The 14483-nt window shown below is 38.2% G+C and overlaps 1 protein-coding gene across 4 annotated transcripts in view; it reads left to right on the forward strand.

The window, feature by feature from the left end:
- Window positions 1-764: 764 nt before the first annotated feature.
- The window catches only part of ZCCHC4 (zinc finger CCHC-type containing 4), a 43697-nt gene continuing 29978 nt past the window's right edge, over window positions 765-14483 (forward strand). For all 4 annotated transcript variants that reach the window (XM_032334017.1, XM_032334018.1, XM_032334019.1 and 1 more), the window contains exons 1-3: window positions 765-907; window positions 1694-1812; window positions 2931-3013. In XM_032334017.1, the coding sequence (XP_032189908.1) occupies window positions 781-907; window positions 1694-1812; window positions 2931-3013 (329 nt within the window). In that variant the 5' untranslated portion in view covers window positions 765-780. The remainder of the gene's footprint in view (window positions 908-1693; window positions 1813-2930; window positions 3014-14483) is intronic.

The following is a 14483-nucleotide window of genomic DNA, read 5'->3' on the forward strand; positions in this document are numbered from 1 at the left end:
TGTTTGATTTACACCTAAGCATTTCATTTATCTGAGCAGTTGTGTTTTATTTCTAGTTTGGGTCTTCATGGGATCATTCTTAATACACAGAGGTATGATTGGTTTTTGTGTGTTTGTTTATCTGGTATCTTGCAACCTTGCTGAACTCAATTTCAGCTGGAATTATTTTTGCAGACCCCTTGGCATTTTCTATATAGACAATCGCGTCTTATGCAAAGAGGGACAGTCTTGTTTCTTTCTTTCTGATGTATAAATGTCGATGGATACGCAACTACAACATGCAACGGGAAGCATTGCCCAAGAGGTAGAAGAGGACAGTGTGACTCTGACTTTGGGGGGGAAAAAAAAAGAAGAGGATTTTTTCTTCAAACGGGGTTGTGGCAGTCATTTCTGTTGTCAGGTGCTGCTGGTGGTGATGCTGACTTTCGGTCTGAAAATCCCACCAAATCTTTGCTCCAGTAATCTCATCTTCAGGCTGTATTCTTATGAGAGGAGGGTGCTAGAGGTGCTGAGGGTAAAGCAGAAGATAGGTGAACTTATTGCACAGGTCCAGTAAATTGCCGGCAACCCCCCAACCCCCGCCCGCTTCTCCCCAAACCCCTACCCCTGCGGGTCCACCAGGGAGGGATCCCTTAGGGGAAGCCTGTGCAGAAGGGACTGCTTTTTCGGGGCTCAGTTCCTCCAAGGCGCATGGGGGCGCTGTGAGTCCTCGCGGTGCACGGCGGCACTCTTTCTCAGCCTCCTCGGTAGGACTGAGACTTTCGGGACGGTGGCGGGAAGATGGCGGCACCCAGGGAGTGGCTGGGAACAGTAGAGGCAGAGGGGATCGCGGGTCGTCAGGGAAGCTCGGGAGTGGAGGTGGTATTTCCTTCCGATCCCGCCACCCCCGCCCCGCTGTGCCCTCACGGTGGGTCTGCGTCTGGGTTCAGCCGAGCGGTCCGGCGCGAAGGGCGGAGGTTAGCCTGAAGATGCTTTGGGCTTCTCAGGGCCCCCACACTGTTTTCCCAGATTTTTACCTTCCTCTCTTTTCACCACAGGTGATGCCGAAAAATGCCCTTTCCCGGGGACGTAGTGTTTTCACTTTCCTTAAGAAACTGTCATAGAAAGTCCTCACTGTGGTGGTTTTGGCTCCGCGGCTGTTACATTTTATTTTTCCCCTCATGGGAAGAGGCGAGCTAGGCAAAGGCGATGCATGTTACTGAGTGAATCCGTTGTCAGGTATTTGGGGGATTTCATTGGTTGTTTTGCTATCCTTTTATTTTAAAAAGTTAGGAAGAAGGATAGCATGAATTGCTCAGAAACTAGACCTAGTTTTTCTGTAATTTGTGTAGAGAGGATGTGTCCAACTCCAAAAGCCCAGATTTTCACCGAAATGATAATTGGATGGAAGTGGCAAAGTGCTCCGTTCTCTGGATCCCTTCCAGATTTTAGTCTCAATACCGGATCATTCACCACGTAGACAGCAACTGACAACGGCGTTTTCTTTCTGCAGAGACTAGTTTTCAAGAGTTACATCTCAAGTGATCAGTGCCTAAATATAATAGGTTTAAAAAAGTAATTAAATGGAGTGGTGGGCTTAATTATGACATCTTGTGCATAAAACCAAATCAAGTTTTATTTAAGGGTGGTGAAAACTAGGTACTTGATGTAGATGACTCTAGTTTTACGTTTTCCCCCCCTATTTTGGAACTAGGACCCACTCTTCTGTTTGTAAAGGTGAACCAAGGGAAAGAAGAAACACGGAGATTCTATGCCTGCTCAGCCTGTAGAGATAGAAAAGACTGTAATTTTTTTCAGTGGGAAGATGAAAAGGTATATCAACTTCTTAAGCATATTTAAAAAAATTTTTTAAAGTATGTGACAATTTGAGAACATTGGTCTAAACTAATAAAAACATGCAACTTGAGCATTAAATCAGGTAAATCTCTTTAGATAATTGAAGATACTATCGTTTTTGGTTTGAGAGATTGGAGTTTATGTGTGGAGCGTCCTCCAGGGTCGGCAGGGGAGAAGTCCGAGTTCGTCAACTCCTTCTCAAGCTGCCTACAGATACAGAGCCCCTACGCGTAGAGGTACAGTCCTATACGAGCGTATAGGCGGACCACGGCCGTACAAGATAGGAGACAGGAGCCGAAACGAGAACATAAAACAGAACAGAAACAGAAACAGAAACAGAAACAGAACAGAAGCAGAAGAGGGCTGGCCAGCTATCTTACCTCCCGGTGGGAGTCCGTTGGATCCCTGGGCAGGAGTCCGATGATCTCGGTGGGACCTCCAAATGTGGGGTCATCCATTATCTCCACATATGCTTACTCTAAACTTAATCTACTCTGAGTACTGATGTTGTAAACTGTCTCAAATACCATTCGTTTTTAAGACAATGAGGTATCAGTACTGGTTGGGTGATCATTTATTTATTTATTTGCAAATACAGATTTCTCCATATAGAGTTTAGGTTGTGATCATTCTAGGCAGTGTTTTAGAAAAACTTTTTTTTTTTTTTAAACATTTGCATTGAACATCCTTTATACAGCTACTGTATAACCAATGAAGGCACTTAGAGATTTGGCTATGAGCTTGGTATCCTCTTGGACTCAGCTCTAATTAGAGTTTCGGAAAGTTTTGCCTAGAAAAATTTCAGCTGTCTTAGATTTATTGGAAAACAGTCTTGTTTACCACTTCTGCACACCTGTTAAAATCACCATGTGTGAGATAATCTCGCAGTGCTTTAATATGTTAGGTATTGCTTCATAGTACTCTAGGACTTTCCCAGTTTAATGTGTTCTGTTTTTATTTTCCCCTGAAACAGATGCTTGTTTACAACGTTGAGCTGCTTTAATTGGCTTTTTAATGTTAGCATGCAAAACCAGTTTTTCTAGGATGGTAGCAAGTTTGATAGTTTATTAAATGGTGTTTTTATTCCTTTTCAGTTGTCAGGAGCCAGACTTGCTGCCCGAGAAGCTCATAACCAAAAATGCCAGCCTCCTCTCTCCCGAACGCAGTGTGTGGAAAGGTGCTGATGTGTTATCATTTTTATTTATTGTTTTTGTTTTCTTTTTCCCTGTATCTTTGCATTTACTTTCATTTAAAAAAACTTATTGTGGTAAAATATATATTATGTAAAGTTTGTCATTTTAATAATTTTAAGTATACAGTTCAGTGGTGTTAATTATGTCCACAATGTTGTGCAATTTTCACCATTACCTATTTCCAAAACCTTTTCATCACTCCAAACAGAAACTCTGTTATTATTAAGCATTGACTCCTCATTCCAATTCCTCCCAAACCCTGGTAACCTCTACTATACTCTGTGGATTTGACTATTCTAGCTACCTCATGTAAGTGGAATAAAATATTTGCCCTTTTATGCCTGCCTTATTAACACGTTTTCAGGGTTCTTCCATGTTGTAGTATGAGTCAGAACCTCCTCTTTTTATGGCTGAATAATATTCCATTATATATACATAAACCACATCTTGATCTGTTCATCCATCAGTGAACACTTGGGTTGTTTTTCCCCTTTTGGTTGTGAATAATGCTCCAGTGAACACTGTCAGGCAAATATCTGTTTGAGTCTTTGTCTTCAGTTCTTTTGCGTACATATCTAGGAGTGTGATTATTGGATCATATTGTAATTCTATGTGTAGTTTTTTGGGGAACCACCAAACTCTTTTCCACATTGGCTGCATCATTTTACATGTCCCACCAGCAACGTACCAGGGTTCCACTTTCTCCGTATCCTTGTCAACACTTACTATTTTCTGTTTTTTTTTTTTTTTATTATCTTAGTAGTTGTGAAGTGATATGTTATTGTGGTGTTGAATTTTGGGTCCCTGATGAGTAATGATCTTGATTATCTTTGTGTGCTTATTGGCCATTTGTGTATCTTCTTTGGAGAAATGTCTGTTCAAGTCCTTTGTTCATTTTTAATAGGATTGTCATTTTTGTTGTTGAGTCATGGAAGTTCTTTATATGTTAAGGGATTTATGCCCTTAACAGATGCAAGATTTGTAGAAGCTCTCTCCTGTTCTGTAGATTGCCTTTTCACTTTCTTGATGATGTTCTTTGATGCACTGGAGTTTTTAAATTTGATGAAGTCCCAATTTATCAGATTTTTGCTTTTGTTTTCTTTGCTTTTTGGTAATATAGCTAGGAATCCATTGTTATATCCACTGTTAGGAAGATTTACCATACTATTTCATTTTTGAAATACTCATAAAACTAAAACATTTTTTGAATGCTGTGAACATCACTTTTTAAAAAGCTACATTGTTGAAGTGTTTTATTGGGTGGCTGGGAGTTGAATCCTAGATTTATCTCTTTGGAGACGTGTGAAAAGCCACCTCTTCCTATGTCATAGGCCTTATTTGTGTATGCTGGGAGAGGCTCCTTAAGAAGCCCCGGGTTTGGGTTGCTGGAGGTTTTTCCTCTCAAGGCAACTCCTTTGGTTACCTGGGCTGCCGTGTTCAGAAGGATTCTGAGGTCTTTTCTATGTTAAGTGGAAAGGAGAATTGGGCTCTATTAAAAATACCTTCTTGAACTTTTTACATTTTGAAGTCTTTTGATGGAGTAGGCTGTTTCTTAAGATAACTCGATCACTCCTAACCAGAGTACTTAATCAGTGATAACTACTTAATACATGGAAATCCAGTCAACAACAAAACATATTTACAAGGGAATTGTAAATTTAGCACTACTGTGAGCTGGCTAGTGTGCTGTGTTTGACATGAGAATTACTTAATCTTGCTAAGGTAGTTTACTTAGATGAGAAAATTGAGGCCTGGAGAAGTTGAGTGACTTCATTAAGCTCTTACTGCTAAAATGACTTAGCAGTGACTCCGACTTATGCCTCTGATTCTAAAATGTTATTTTTAAACATAAAAGCAGATAGTAATTAACATATGATGTGTAATGATTTAAGGAGAGTTAAGAAGTTAAAATGTGAGTTATATAGAGATATAATGAGATTATCATAATGACATAAAATGGAATATCAAAGATGCAGAAAGTAGAAAGCAGAAAAACGTCACCGGTGGTTTCTCCTTTTGAACCCATTACCTTGTTCATTTTGTAGTATTTTCTCCTGATTTTTTTTTTTTTACCTGTACCAAAGTTTGTTTGTTTGACAAGGTCATTGCCTTAATGCATGCATAGTCTCCTGTACTCTGTGTTATGGATTTTATCTGATAAGCCTGTTTCTATGTTATGACTTAAGGATATTGATGATTTAATTAAACTCTATAAGAAATCTAGGTGATCTTGTTTCCTTGTGTAACCAAATTTTAGTCTGGAGCTAAACCACTGTTCTGTCTTTGTAGTGCCAGGGTGTGTTTTTTTGGAATAATTTTGGAAATTCATATTTCATGTTAATTAGAAAAAAAAAACTTGCTAAAATGTGAAATATTAAAGAATTTTCAAAAGTTTATTTCTTGGAGGTCATACTCTCATCTCTAATCTAGTCTTGATTCTTGAGAGCATATCTTAATATTTTAAATCATCATTTTAAATCATCTGTAACCCATTAACCTTGGATTTTGTTACCCAGGCTTGCTTGCTTCCTTCCTCCCTCCCTTCCATCCATGTATTCATTCTTTGAGGACTCAAAAAGAACTTAAACTGCTAGTAGTGGACTTGATATACGTAAAGATAATGCAGTGCTAAGAAGAATATGCTAAACATAGAAAACAGTTATAAGAAAAACCGAGTGCTCTAGAGAGCCAGCAACGATGCTGCTACCTTGTGCCATCGCTGATCAGTACAGTTTAACGACACGAGACTTGAACAGGTCTTGGAGGATTGGGAGAAGTTGAAGCTTTTTGACAGGTAGTATCACTGATTTCGCTGCCCCCCACTTTGTGATTGATGCTGTCATGCTTGCTTAGGGGCTTTCTGTGGAGTAAAACATTTGAAATCAGTCATTCCTCTAAAAATTTATACTTTTGGCTTTTTAAAATCCAAAATTTACTAACGGACTTACTCCATGTTATTAAGTTACCTGTTCTCTTAGATGAGAGAATTGAGACTAGCAGTTCATCCTTGTGTGTAAAGGAACCTAAGAATGGTGTACTGTTACTGTACTGTTTTCAAAGTTAACTTTCTACAACTCATTTATAAATTATATTATGAAATAAGTAGTCCATTTGAAAGTATTAAAATGCATTTAAACATGATTTCTCTTCTACAATGCAAGCCTTCATCTGTCACTGTGGAGTCACAATAGCTTTTCACTGATAATTTCTCTTCCAAATTGTTAGAAAGGAATTATGGTAGCGAGCAAGATTAATGGGCCCGTGTTACTTGATTTTTATGACAGAGCTGGGACTGCTCCACAGATGTCTAGGTGCTACAGAACAGGATTTGATAATTCGTTTTTTTAATCTCACTCTTTGAACCATGCTTTATATCACATGTGTTCAGTTGACAGATTTACCTTTTGTGTCTGAGATTTGACTTTCCTTATAGTTGTTAGCTGCCTGTTATGCCCTGGAATGTTATTCTATTATGTAGTATGTTGGCACCTTATTGTGACCTATGAAGTCTTAGAGAAGATCTATTTTAATGCTAAAATAAGTATTAATTTATGTGCATCCATATAGTTTTGTTTAGTTGATATTTCATTTTGTTATGTGTTTTCAGAGCTCATTTAAACTCAGATTTTCAAGGTCTGCTATTAGGGAAATGCCATAAACATAATTCGTCTACTCTAGGAAAGGCAAATGGAACATCAAATGGAGATCAATAAAAATGACATTTCAAAATGCTAGCCTGCAAATTGTGAATCATGCTGAGCCGTGCGGCAGACTGGATTTCTTCTGCCCACCCCGGGTCTGTGCAGAAAGGACAGTGAGGAGGTGACGCTGAGTAAGCCTCAGCCTTCTGCTTGCATGTTCTTCCTCCCGTACTTCGAAAAAGGCTTGTTTCTGAGTGCAAAATGTAAAGCAGTGTACTTGAATGATTGTGATGTGATTTTGAATAGAAAGAAGTATGCACGAGATCTCTATTTATCTTTTGTCAGGAAAAGGTTAATAAACTAGCAGGAAAGCTTTCTGAGGAACAGTTTTGACAAGGCACAAAGATATATAAGTGGAGGTTCATTTAACAGTATTTTCCCCCCTTTGTTTAAAAGCGATTAAACTTGGAGAACTAAGCGCTGTCAGACAGTCCTGCATATGAGCAAATTATACCCCGGGCCTTCATGGTTTCAAACTGTCTTTCATCTCTTCCTGGTGATTTAGCAGCTTCTCCTGCCCTCAGTGGGTATCATGAGGCGAGGGCTAGGCAGTCCTTCTGATTGTGTTTAAGTGACAGAACCTGACACAGTTCTGTCTATGGGGATCTTCCCTCTCTTTTTTCCTGTAAAGCCCTTGATTGTCGTCATTCTTTCAAGGATGAGTATTTGCTTCCCTAATATCAAATGTACACTCTGTTGCTCGATTGTGGTTCCTGACTGCATGTATGATACCTTTGTGTTTTGGGACTGAAATTATAGGTGATGGCAGTGACCCTCGCTTGTAGTTCCAACAGTCTGCTGTGCTGAGTTGAAGAGATGACAGCATGAAGGGCTGGGACAGGTTTGCCATTGGGGGACCATCCCACTTACGTCATGACCTCAGTCTGGCTGATGGCTTTATATATCCTATCTCTGTGTTGTAGATGCTAAAATGTGAAAACGTGGGGTGCCTGTGTGGCTCAGTGGGTTAAGCCACTGCCTTCGGCTCAGGTCATGATCTCAGGGTCCTGGGATCGAGCCCCCGCATCGGGCTCTCTGCTCAGCGGGGGGCCTGCTTCCCTTCCTTTCTCTCTGCCTGCCTCTCTGCCTACTTGTGATCTCTCTCTATCAAATAAATAAATAAAATCTTTAAAAATTTAATAAATAAATAAATAAAATAAAATAAAATGTGAAAACGTGCGTCTTAGAAGTGATGAAATGGTATGGTTGGATTTTGCTTTGTGATCTGGTCCATCAGGGTTCCTTTTCATGGGTAGATTTAGCTCATTCGCAGACTGGATATAACAGATGTGCTTGATCTTGGTTTTGCTCTATTATTTTATGCTTTCTGGTTTCCTTGCTTCTCTTTGCTCTTTCACTATGTGGTGTATGTTTTCTTTTTTTAGTATTTGTTTCTTTTTTTCTTTGTTTTTGTTTTTGTTCTTATAATTGCCTTTGTAGCTTTTTATGCTATATTTAAATATTTTGTTTTTTAGATTGTCTTCATACATCTAAAAATGAGAAATGATAAACTTATATTTCATCTTCTGATCTCTTTCTCTACAATGACTATCCAGTTTTGGTTATTTCTTTTTAAGGATAACCTTTATGCCTTTGAATATTGCTTACAGCTTTTACTTGATTTTTCTGTTTTAAATATCTTTTGGCCTTTGACTCTGACACATGAGAAAATCAGTATACTTACAGCATCTCCCACTTTCTCCGGGACTTCCCCCACCTCTTATATTATTTATATTTTATATTGTAACTATAATACCCATATTGTTCTGTTTTCATTCTGTGGCTAAATGGATTTGGTACTTACTGATGGCCCCATTGCTGTAGTTCCTTCATTGATCTCCTATTTGGCTAAAATTCATCCTCTAGTGGTTTTTGCTTTTTAAATAAAAGTCCTATATTAACCAAAAATTTTAAATCAAAATCCTGTGTGGCTATCATATGGTTCCACTTACATGAAATATCCAAAACAGGCAAATCTATTGAGACAGAAAATAGATTAGTGGTTGTTAGAGGCTGGGGGGTCAGGGAAAGGGGAGTGACTGCTGATGGGTACAGGGTTTCTTTTTGAGGTGATGAGATTGTTCTGGAATGAGATTATGATGATGGTTACCCAACTTCATGAACATTCTAAAAATCACTAAATTGTATACTTTAAAAGGGTGATTATATGGTTCATGAATTAAATTTCAGTAAAAAAAAAAAAATGAAATCTGTATGTGGCAGTGGAATCAAATAGTTCAAAAACAAATAGAAGCTTTGCAGAGAACAATCAATACCCCTGTCTCCACCTGTGCATTTCCCCCTCCCCAGAAGCAACTATAGTCAGCTCTTCTGGCTAATTAGTTTAGAATTTTACCTTCCTGTCTATGAAATACAAAACATGCTTATATTGCTACTTCTTGATTAATCAAGTTGTGAATTACCTATGTCCTGTGGAAGTTGAGGGTTTATCTTTCTTTCTCTCTTCTCCTGCCCTCTCCCCTCCACCTCCACCTCCCCATAATCCATGCCTTTTTCCTACCCCATTTGTATATGGTTATATCATAATTTTAGTTAGATTCATATTTTATTGTTTGCATTATTATAACCCTTATATGCTGCTCAGAGGTAAACTGTGTAATAAATCAAAGTAAGTTTTTTTCTTTCCAACACAACTTCTTGGGTTTTTTGGAGTTAATAATAGACTGGGATTTTTTATTATTGTAGCTGCTGTTTGCTTATTTATGTACATATCACTACTTCAACTGCAAACTCAGATGTCTGAGTCCTTTAAGAACATTCAGATGAAGCATAATCCATTGGTTTCATCATCATAGAGAAATCCGTCCCAGGGCTTTCAGAAATGCTCCTGTCTGGAATGGCTCTTTTACCTGGTACCCAGCTATCCTGAAGGTTTTTCATTAAGGACCCAGATTCTATGACTGCATAAACCTGAGTTCTCCCAAGTTCCCAAATATTTATTTCCTTCCTTTATTCTTGAATGGCACTGATCCAGCTATAAAATTATTCAGATTACATATTTTCCTTGGAATAAATGCAGGATTGCTTCAAGGCCTCCACAGTAGTATTTCTTAAATGATCTCTGTGAAAGGATCAGTCTTTTGTTTGCTTGTATTATGTTCTTGTTTTTATTCCCTACCCATTAAGATCAGATACTTCTGTAAATATAATGAAAATAAATTACTAGGAAATTAAATGAAAGAAAAAAGAAACATACAAACTACAAGCCCACATTTTTTATTAGTTTGAATATGCATAAAAGTGCTCTGATTGGTATAAAAATTTCTAAACATAGACTCTTAATATCTGTCTTTGTCTCATCAGGAACTGGTAACAGTTAACTGCCAGCACTAGTGCATGGCCACTCTGTGAGGAACACTGTTCTGGAGTTAAATTTGGTATTGTAGAAGTCTGAGGCCAACCTGATTTTTACCACCCAACAATTTTGAAATCTGTGTTTCTGAAAAAACTTCTCTATGCTGATACTTGGTTGATCCCTGTATAGATGGATGGAATTCTAGGTTGGAAATATTTTTCCCTCAGAATTTGGAAGGCAGGGTTCCATTTACTTTTGTATTCATTGTAGCTATTGAGAAGTTTAAGTTCAGAAGGTTCATTCCTGATCTCATAAATGAGCTGTGATCTGTTTGATCCCTTTGTCTTTTTTTTTTTTTTTTTTTTAAGAATCTTAACTATTCCTGTGGGTCTGACATTTCATGATTACGTATCTTGATGTGAGTCTTTTATATTCTCTTTTGCTGGGTATTGAGTAAATCCTTTCAAACTGGAAACTCATGTTCTTTAATTCTGAGAAATTTCCCAGATTATATTTCTATTGCCAAAGAATGAAAAACCAAATTGCATGTGATTTTAGGCTGAATACAACCCATTTCTTGCTTAGTATTTTCTGGGGTCATCTTTGCTTGTTTTCTTTGAACTAACTGAATTCTTGCCTTTTCTTTAAAGCACTTTTAAAAATCGATTATTATGGAAAATTTCAGGCATACACAAAAGCAGAGAGAACAGTATAAAGAATCTCCTACACCCACACCCAGCTTTATCAGTCATCAGTATGTGGCTAATTTTATTTCACCTATACCTTCTATCCTGACTTCCAGTATAGATATGTATAATTTTACCCATGAATGTGTTTCTATGTATCTCAAGAAATAAGGCCTTCTAAAAAAACACAATTACAATATTATTAAAAATACCTGAAAAATGAACAATTCCTTAATATATAAATGTGATTAGTATTCACATTTCTCTGATTACCCTATAAATGCCATTTTATAATTGGTTTTTCAAATCAGATCCATACATCTATTGTAATCGGTTGGTATCTTTAATCATTTGTTGAAGAAACAGAGTAATTTGTCCTATAGAATTCCTCACATTCTGGGTTTGTTGATTATATGCTGTAATGTTTAACATTTATTCCATCCCTGTATTTCTTGTAGCAGTATGATCAGACTTGTGTTCAGTTTTAGGGGAAGTATTCTTTTGTAAGTAATGGGGTATATTTCCTTTTGTATTACATAGATAATGTCTGGTTATTCATTTTGTGTGATTTTAAGATTGATGACGTGCAAATTAGCCAGTCTCTAAGCAATACAGTTGATTTTGTATATTAATCTTTTATCTTGTAATCTTGATGAGCTTACTTTCTAGTTGTAGCAACTACTTAAAAATATTTCTTCAGGACTTCCTACATATAAGATCATGTTGTCTGTGGATAAAATTTTTTTTTAAGATTTTATTTATTTATTTGACTGAGAGAGACACAGGAAAAGAGGGAACACAAGCAGAGGGAGTGGAAAGGGAGAAGTAGGCCTCCCACTGATCAGGAAGCCCGATGTGGGTCTTGATCCCAAGATCTTGGAGTCATGACCTGAGCTGAAGACAGATGCTTAATGACTAAGCCAGCCAGATAACCCTGTGGATAAAATTTTTATATTTCCTTTCCAATCTTTGCCTTTTATTTCTTTTTCTTGTCTTATCAAAGTGGCTGGAATCCCCCGTGAGTGTTGAATAGAAATGGTAAAAGTAGACATCTTTGTTTGTGTCCCAGTCTTGGGAGGAATGTGTTCAGTCTTTTACCAGTATGGTGTTAAACTATAGGTTTTTCTCAGATGCCCTTTATGAGGTTGTAGAAGTTCTCTTCTGTTCCTAGTTTTCTGAGAATCTTTCTCGTGAATGAGTGATTTTTGTCAAGTTCTTTTTTTCTGCGCTTGATGAGGTGATTTTTTTTTTTTAATGATTGTTAATATGGTGGCTCATATTGATCGAATGCAATCATTGAAGCAGCTTGGCATTCCTGGGCTAACCTACACTTGGTCATGATCTGTTACCTTCTTTATATACTGTGGTTTTGATTGTTAAAACTCTATTAGTTTCTGAGTTTGTGTTTATGAGGTTAATTCATCTTTGTTTTTCTTATAATTTTTTTTTTCTGGTTTGGTATTGGGGTCATGCAGGCCTGATGAAAGGAATTGGGAACTGTACTTTCCTCTTTAGTGTATTGGAAGGGTTTGTGTGGAATTGGTATTGCCCCACTGTCTTCTTTTTTGCATTGTTTCCAGTGAGAAATCTGGTATTGTTCTTAATCTTTGTTTCTGTACATACCTTTTTTTCTTCTGATTTTAAGATTTTCTCTTTTTCACTGATTTTGAACAACTTTATTATGAGGCATCTTGTAGTTTTCTTCATGTTTCTTGTGCTTGAGATTCTCTGAGCTTCTTCAATCTTTTGATGTAATTTTTGGAAAATTTCAGCCATAATTTTTTCAAAAATTTTTCTGCCTGCCCCTCTTGGGGGTGCATTTTCATGTATTTTGGTCCCTTGGTGTTTCATTTTGGATAATTTCTAAGGCTGCGTGCCTTCATATACACTGATCTTTACTCTGTAATATCTAAATTGCTATTAATCCCATCTAGAGTATTTTTCAGTTCAGACAATTAAAAAAAACTTTTAAGTTCGATTTGGGTCTTTTTAATATTTTCTGTGTTTTTAGTTAACAGGCTCGTGCTTTTTTCTACCACTGAAACATACAGAGTATAGTTACAGTAGATGGCTCTGATGTCTCTGTCTACTGATCATAGCATCTCTGTCATTTTGGACTCAGTTTGAATTGATTGTTGGTGTTTTGCCCCTAGCCATGGGTCATGTGTTCTGTTTCTTACATACCTGATAATACTTTGATTCAGTGCTAGCAGTGTCCATTTTACCTTCTTGTATCCTGGGGAGTTTTTATTCCTTTTCCATATTTTTGAGCTTCGTTCCTGGAATGCCGTTGTTACTTGACTGTAGTTTGATACTGTGGAGCAGGATTTAGGAAGCTGCAGGGTGAGGGCCAGCTGTGGTCAGGCCTGTTCAGTAACACTGGGTTTTGTGCTACAGTCACAGAGTGGATGAGACTGAGAAACCAGATGGCCTGCCAAGCTTGAGATTTATTACCTGATCCTATACAGAAAAGGTTTGTTATTCCTTGCTTTTAAAGGCTTATCTTTAAGCTTTTTGGCAAGACTGGGGCACCTTGGAGGGTAGGGCTAGTTGCTCCCCACTCTGAGGCAATTACCCTCCTTAGCACTGTACCTGATGCTTGTGTCTTAGAAGATTTCTTCATTCGGGCTTGTTAGTTGGAACCTTTCTGTGTCCTGTTGGGTATCCGGTGATTGTTCCGCCTGCTCCTTTCAGCGGTTCTCTCCCTCGCTCTGAGATCTTTCTTCACATGCACGTGCTGCTCACTGCTCAGTACTCAGCAACAGACTTGAGGGGAATCACGGCAAACCGTGGAGCTCCCTCTCAGTGGCCTGCCTTCTGGCCTGTGGACTCCAAATGTATCTTCTCCAGTACTCGGCCTTGTGGATTCCAGCCGCCCTCGCCTCCAGCACTTCTTAACTCTGCCTGGTCAAGTCATTGAGCTGTGTTTGGGTTCTCTGTGCCCGTGTCACCAGCTCTCCACAGGCAGTAAACTGGGCAGGTGTAGCAGTCCCTCATGTGTTCCCTTTTCCTCTTCACCATTGGGGCTGCTTGTCATCCATGATGTTATAACTGTACTTTCATGTATTTTGTCTGTTTAAAAAATTTTTGAGGGCCAGGATGGGTAAATCTGGTCTCTGACTCCATCATGGCTGGATGTGGAAGCCTTCAACTCTTTACCTTTAATAATGAAAGGTAGTAGTCGGAAATTCAGTGTTTCTGTTGCTGGAGAATGTGTTGGTTCTTTCTACTGCATTTCCTGTCTTAGGGGCCCTTTTCTCTACTGACATTCTTACTTTGAATTACTAGAAAAGTTTCCCCTAATACCGCTCTCCCTTTTCTTTCCAGCCATAGATAAAGCTGTCAGAAGCACAGTTATCATGGAAATAGAAACATTTAAATTACTGGCACGATAAGCTTATTTCTTGCTGTAGCCATTCAGAGTATCGATTTGTCACTGCCTTGGGTGCTTTCAAATGAAGCTGTGCTTAGATATAAAAAGTTTTAAAGCCCACTTTGATTCTATGTGAAGCTCACAGTTTTTCCAGTGCAGTTCTAGCGGTTAGTCAGTTGAAACTGTGGGCTTCTTCTCGAACTCTAAGAACCCTTTCGTGCAGTATTCGACATGCTTAGATTTGGACATTGCCGACCTGCTGTGGGCCTTGATACTGGTGTTTGTTTTTCTTTGGTTTTCTTACTCTGATTTCATAGCTGCTACTGCATGTACAAAATCAGCAGTTTTAAAATAATGTGCTGTAATTATTTTCTCTCT

This window comes from Mustela erminea, chromosome 2 (genome assembly GCF_009829155.1).
Source record: "Mustela erminea isolate mMusErm1 chromosome 2, mMusErm1.Pri, whole genome shotgun sequence".
Lineage (NCBI taxonomy): Eukaryota > Metazoa > Chordata > Mammalia > Carnivora > Mustelidae > Mustela > Mustela erminea.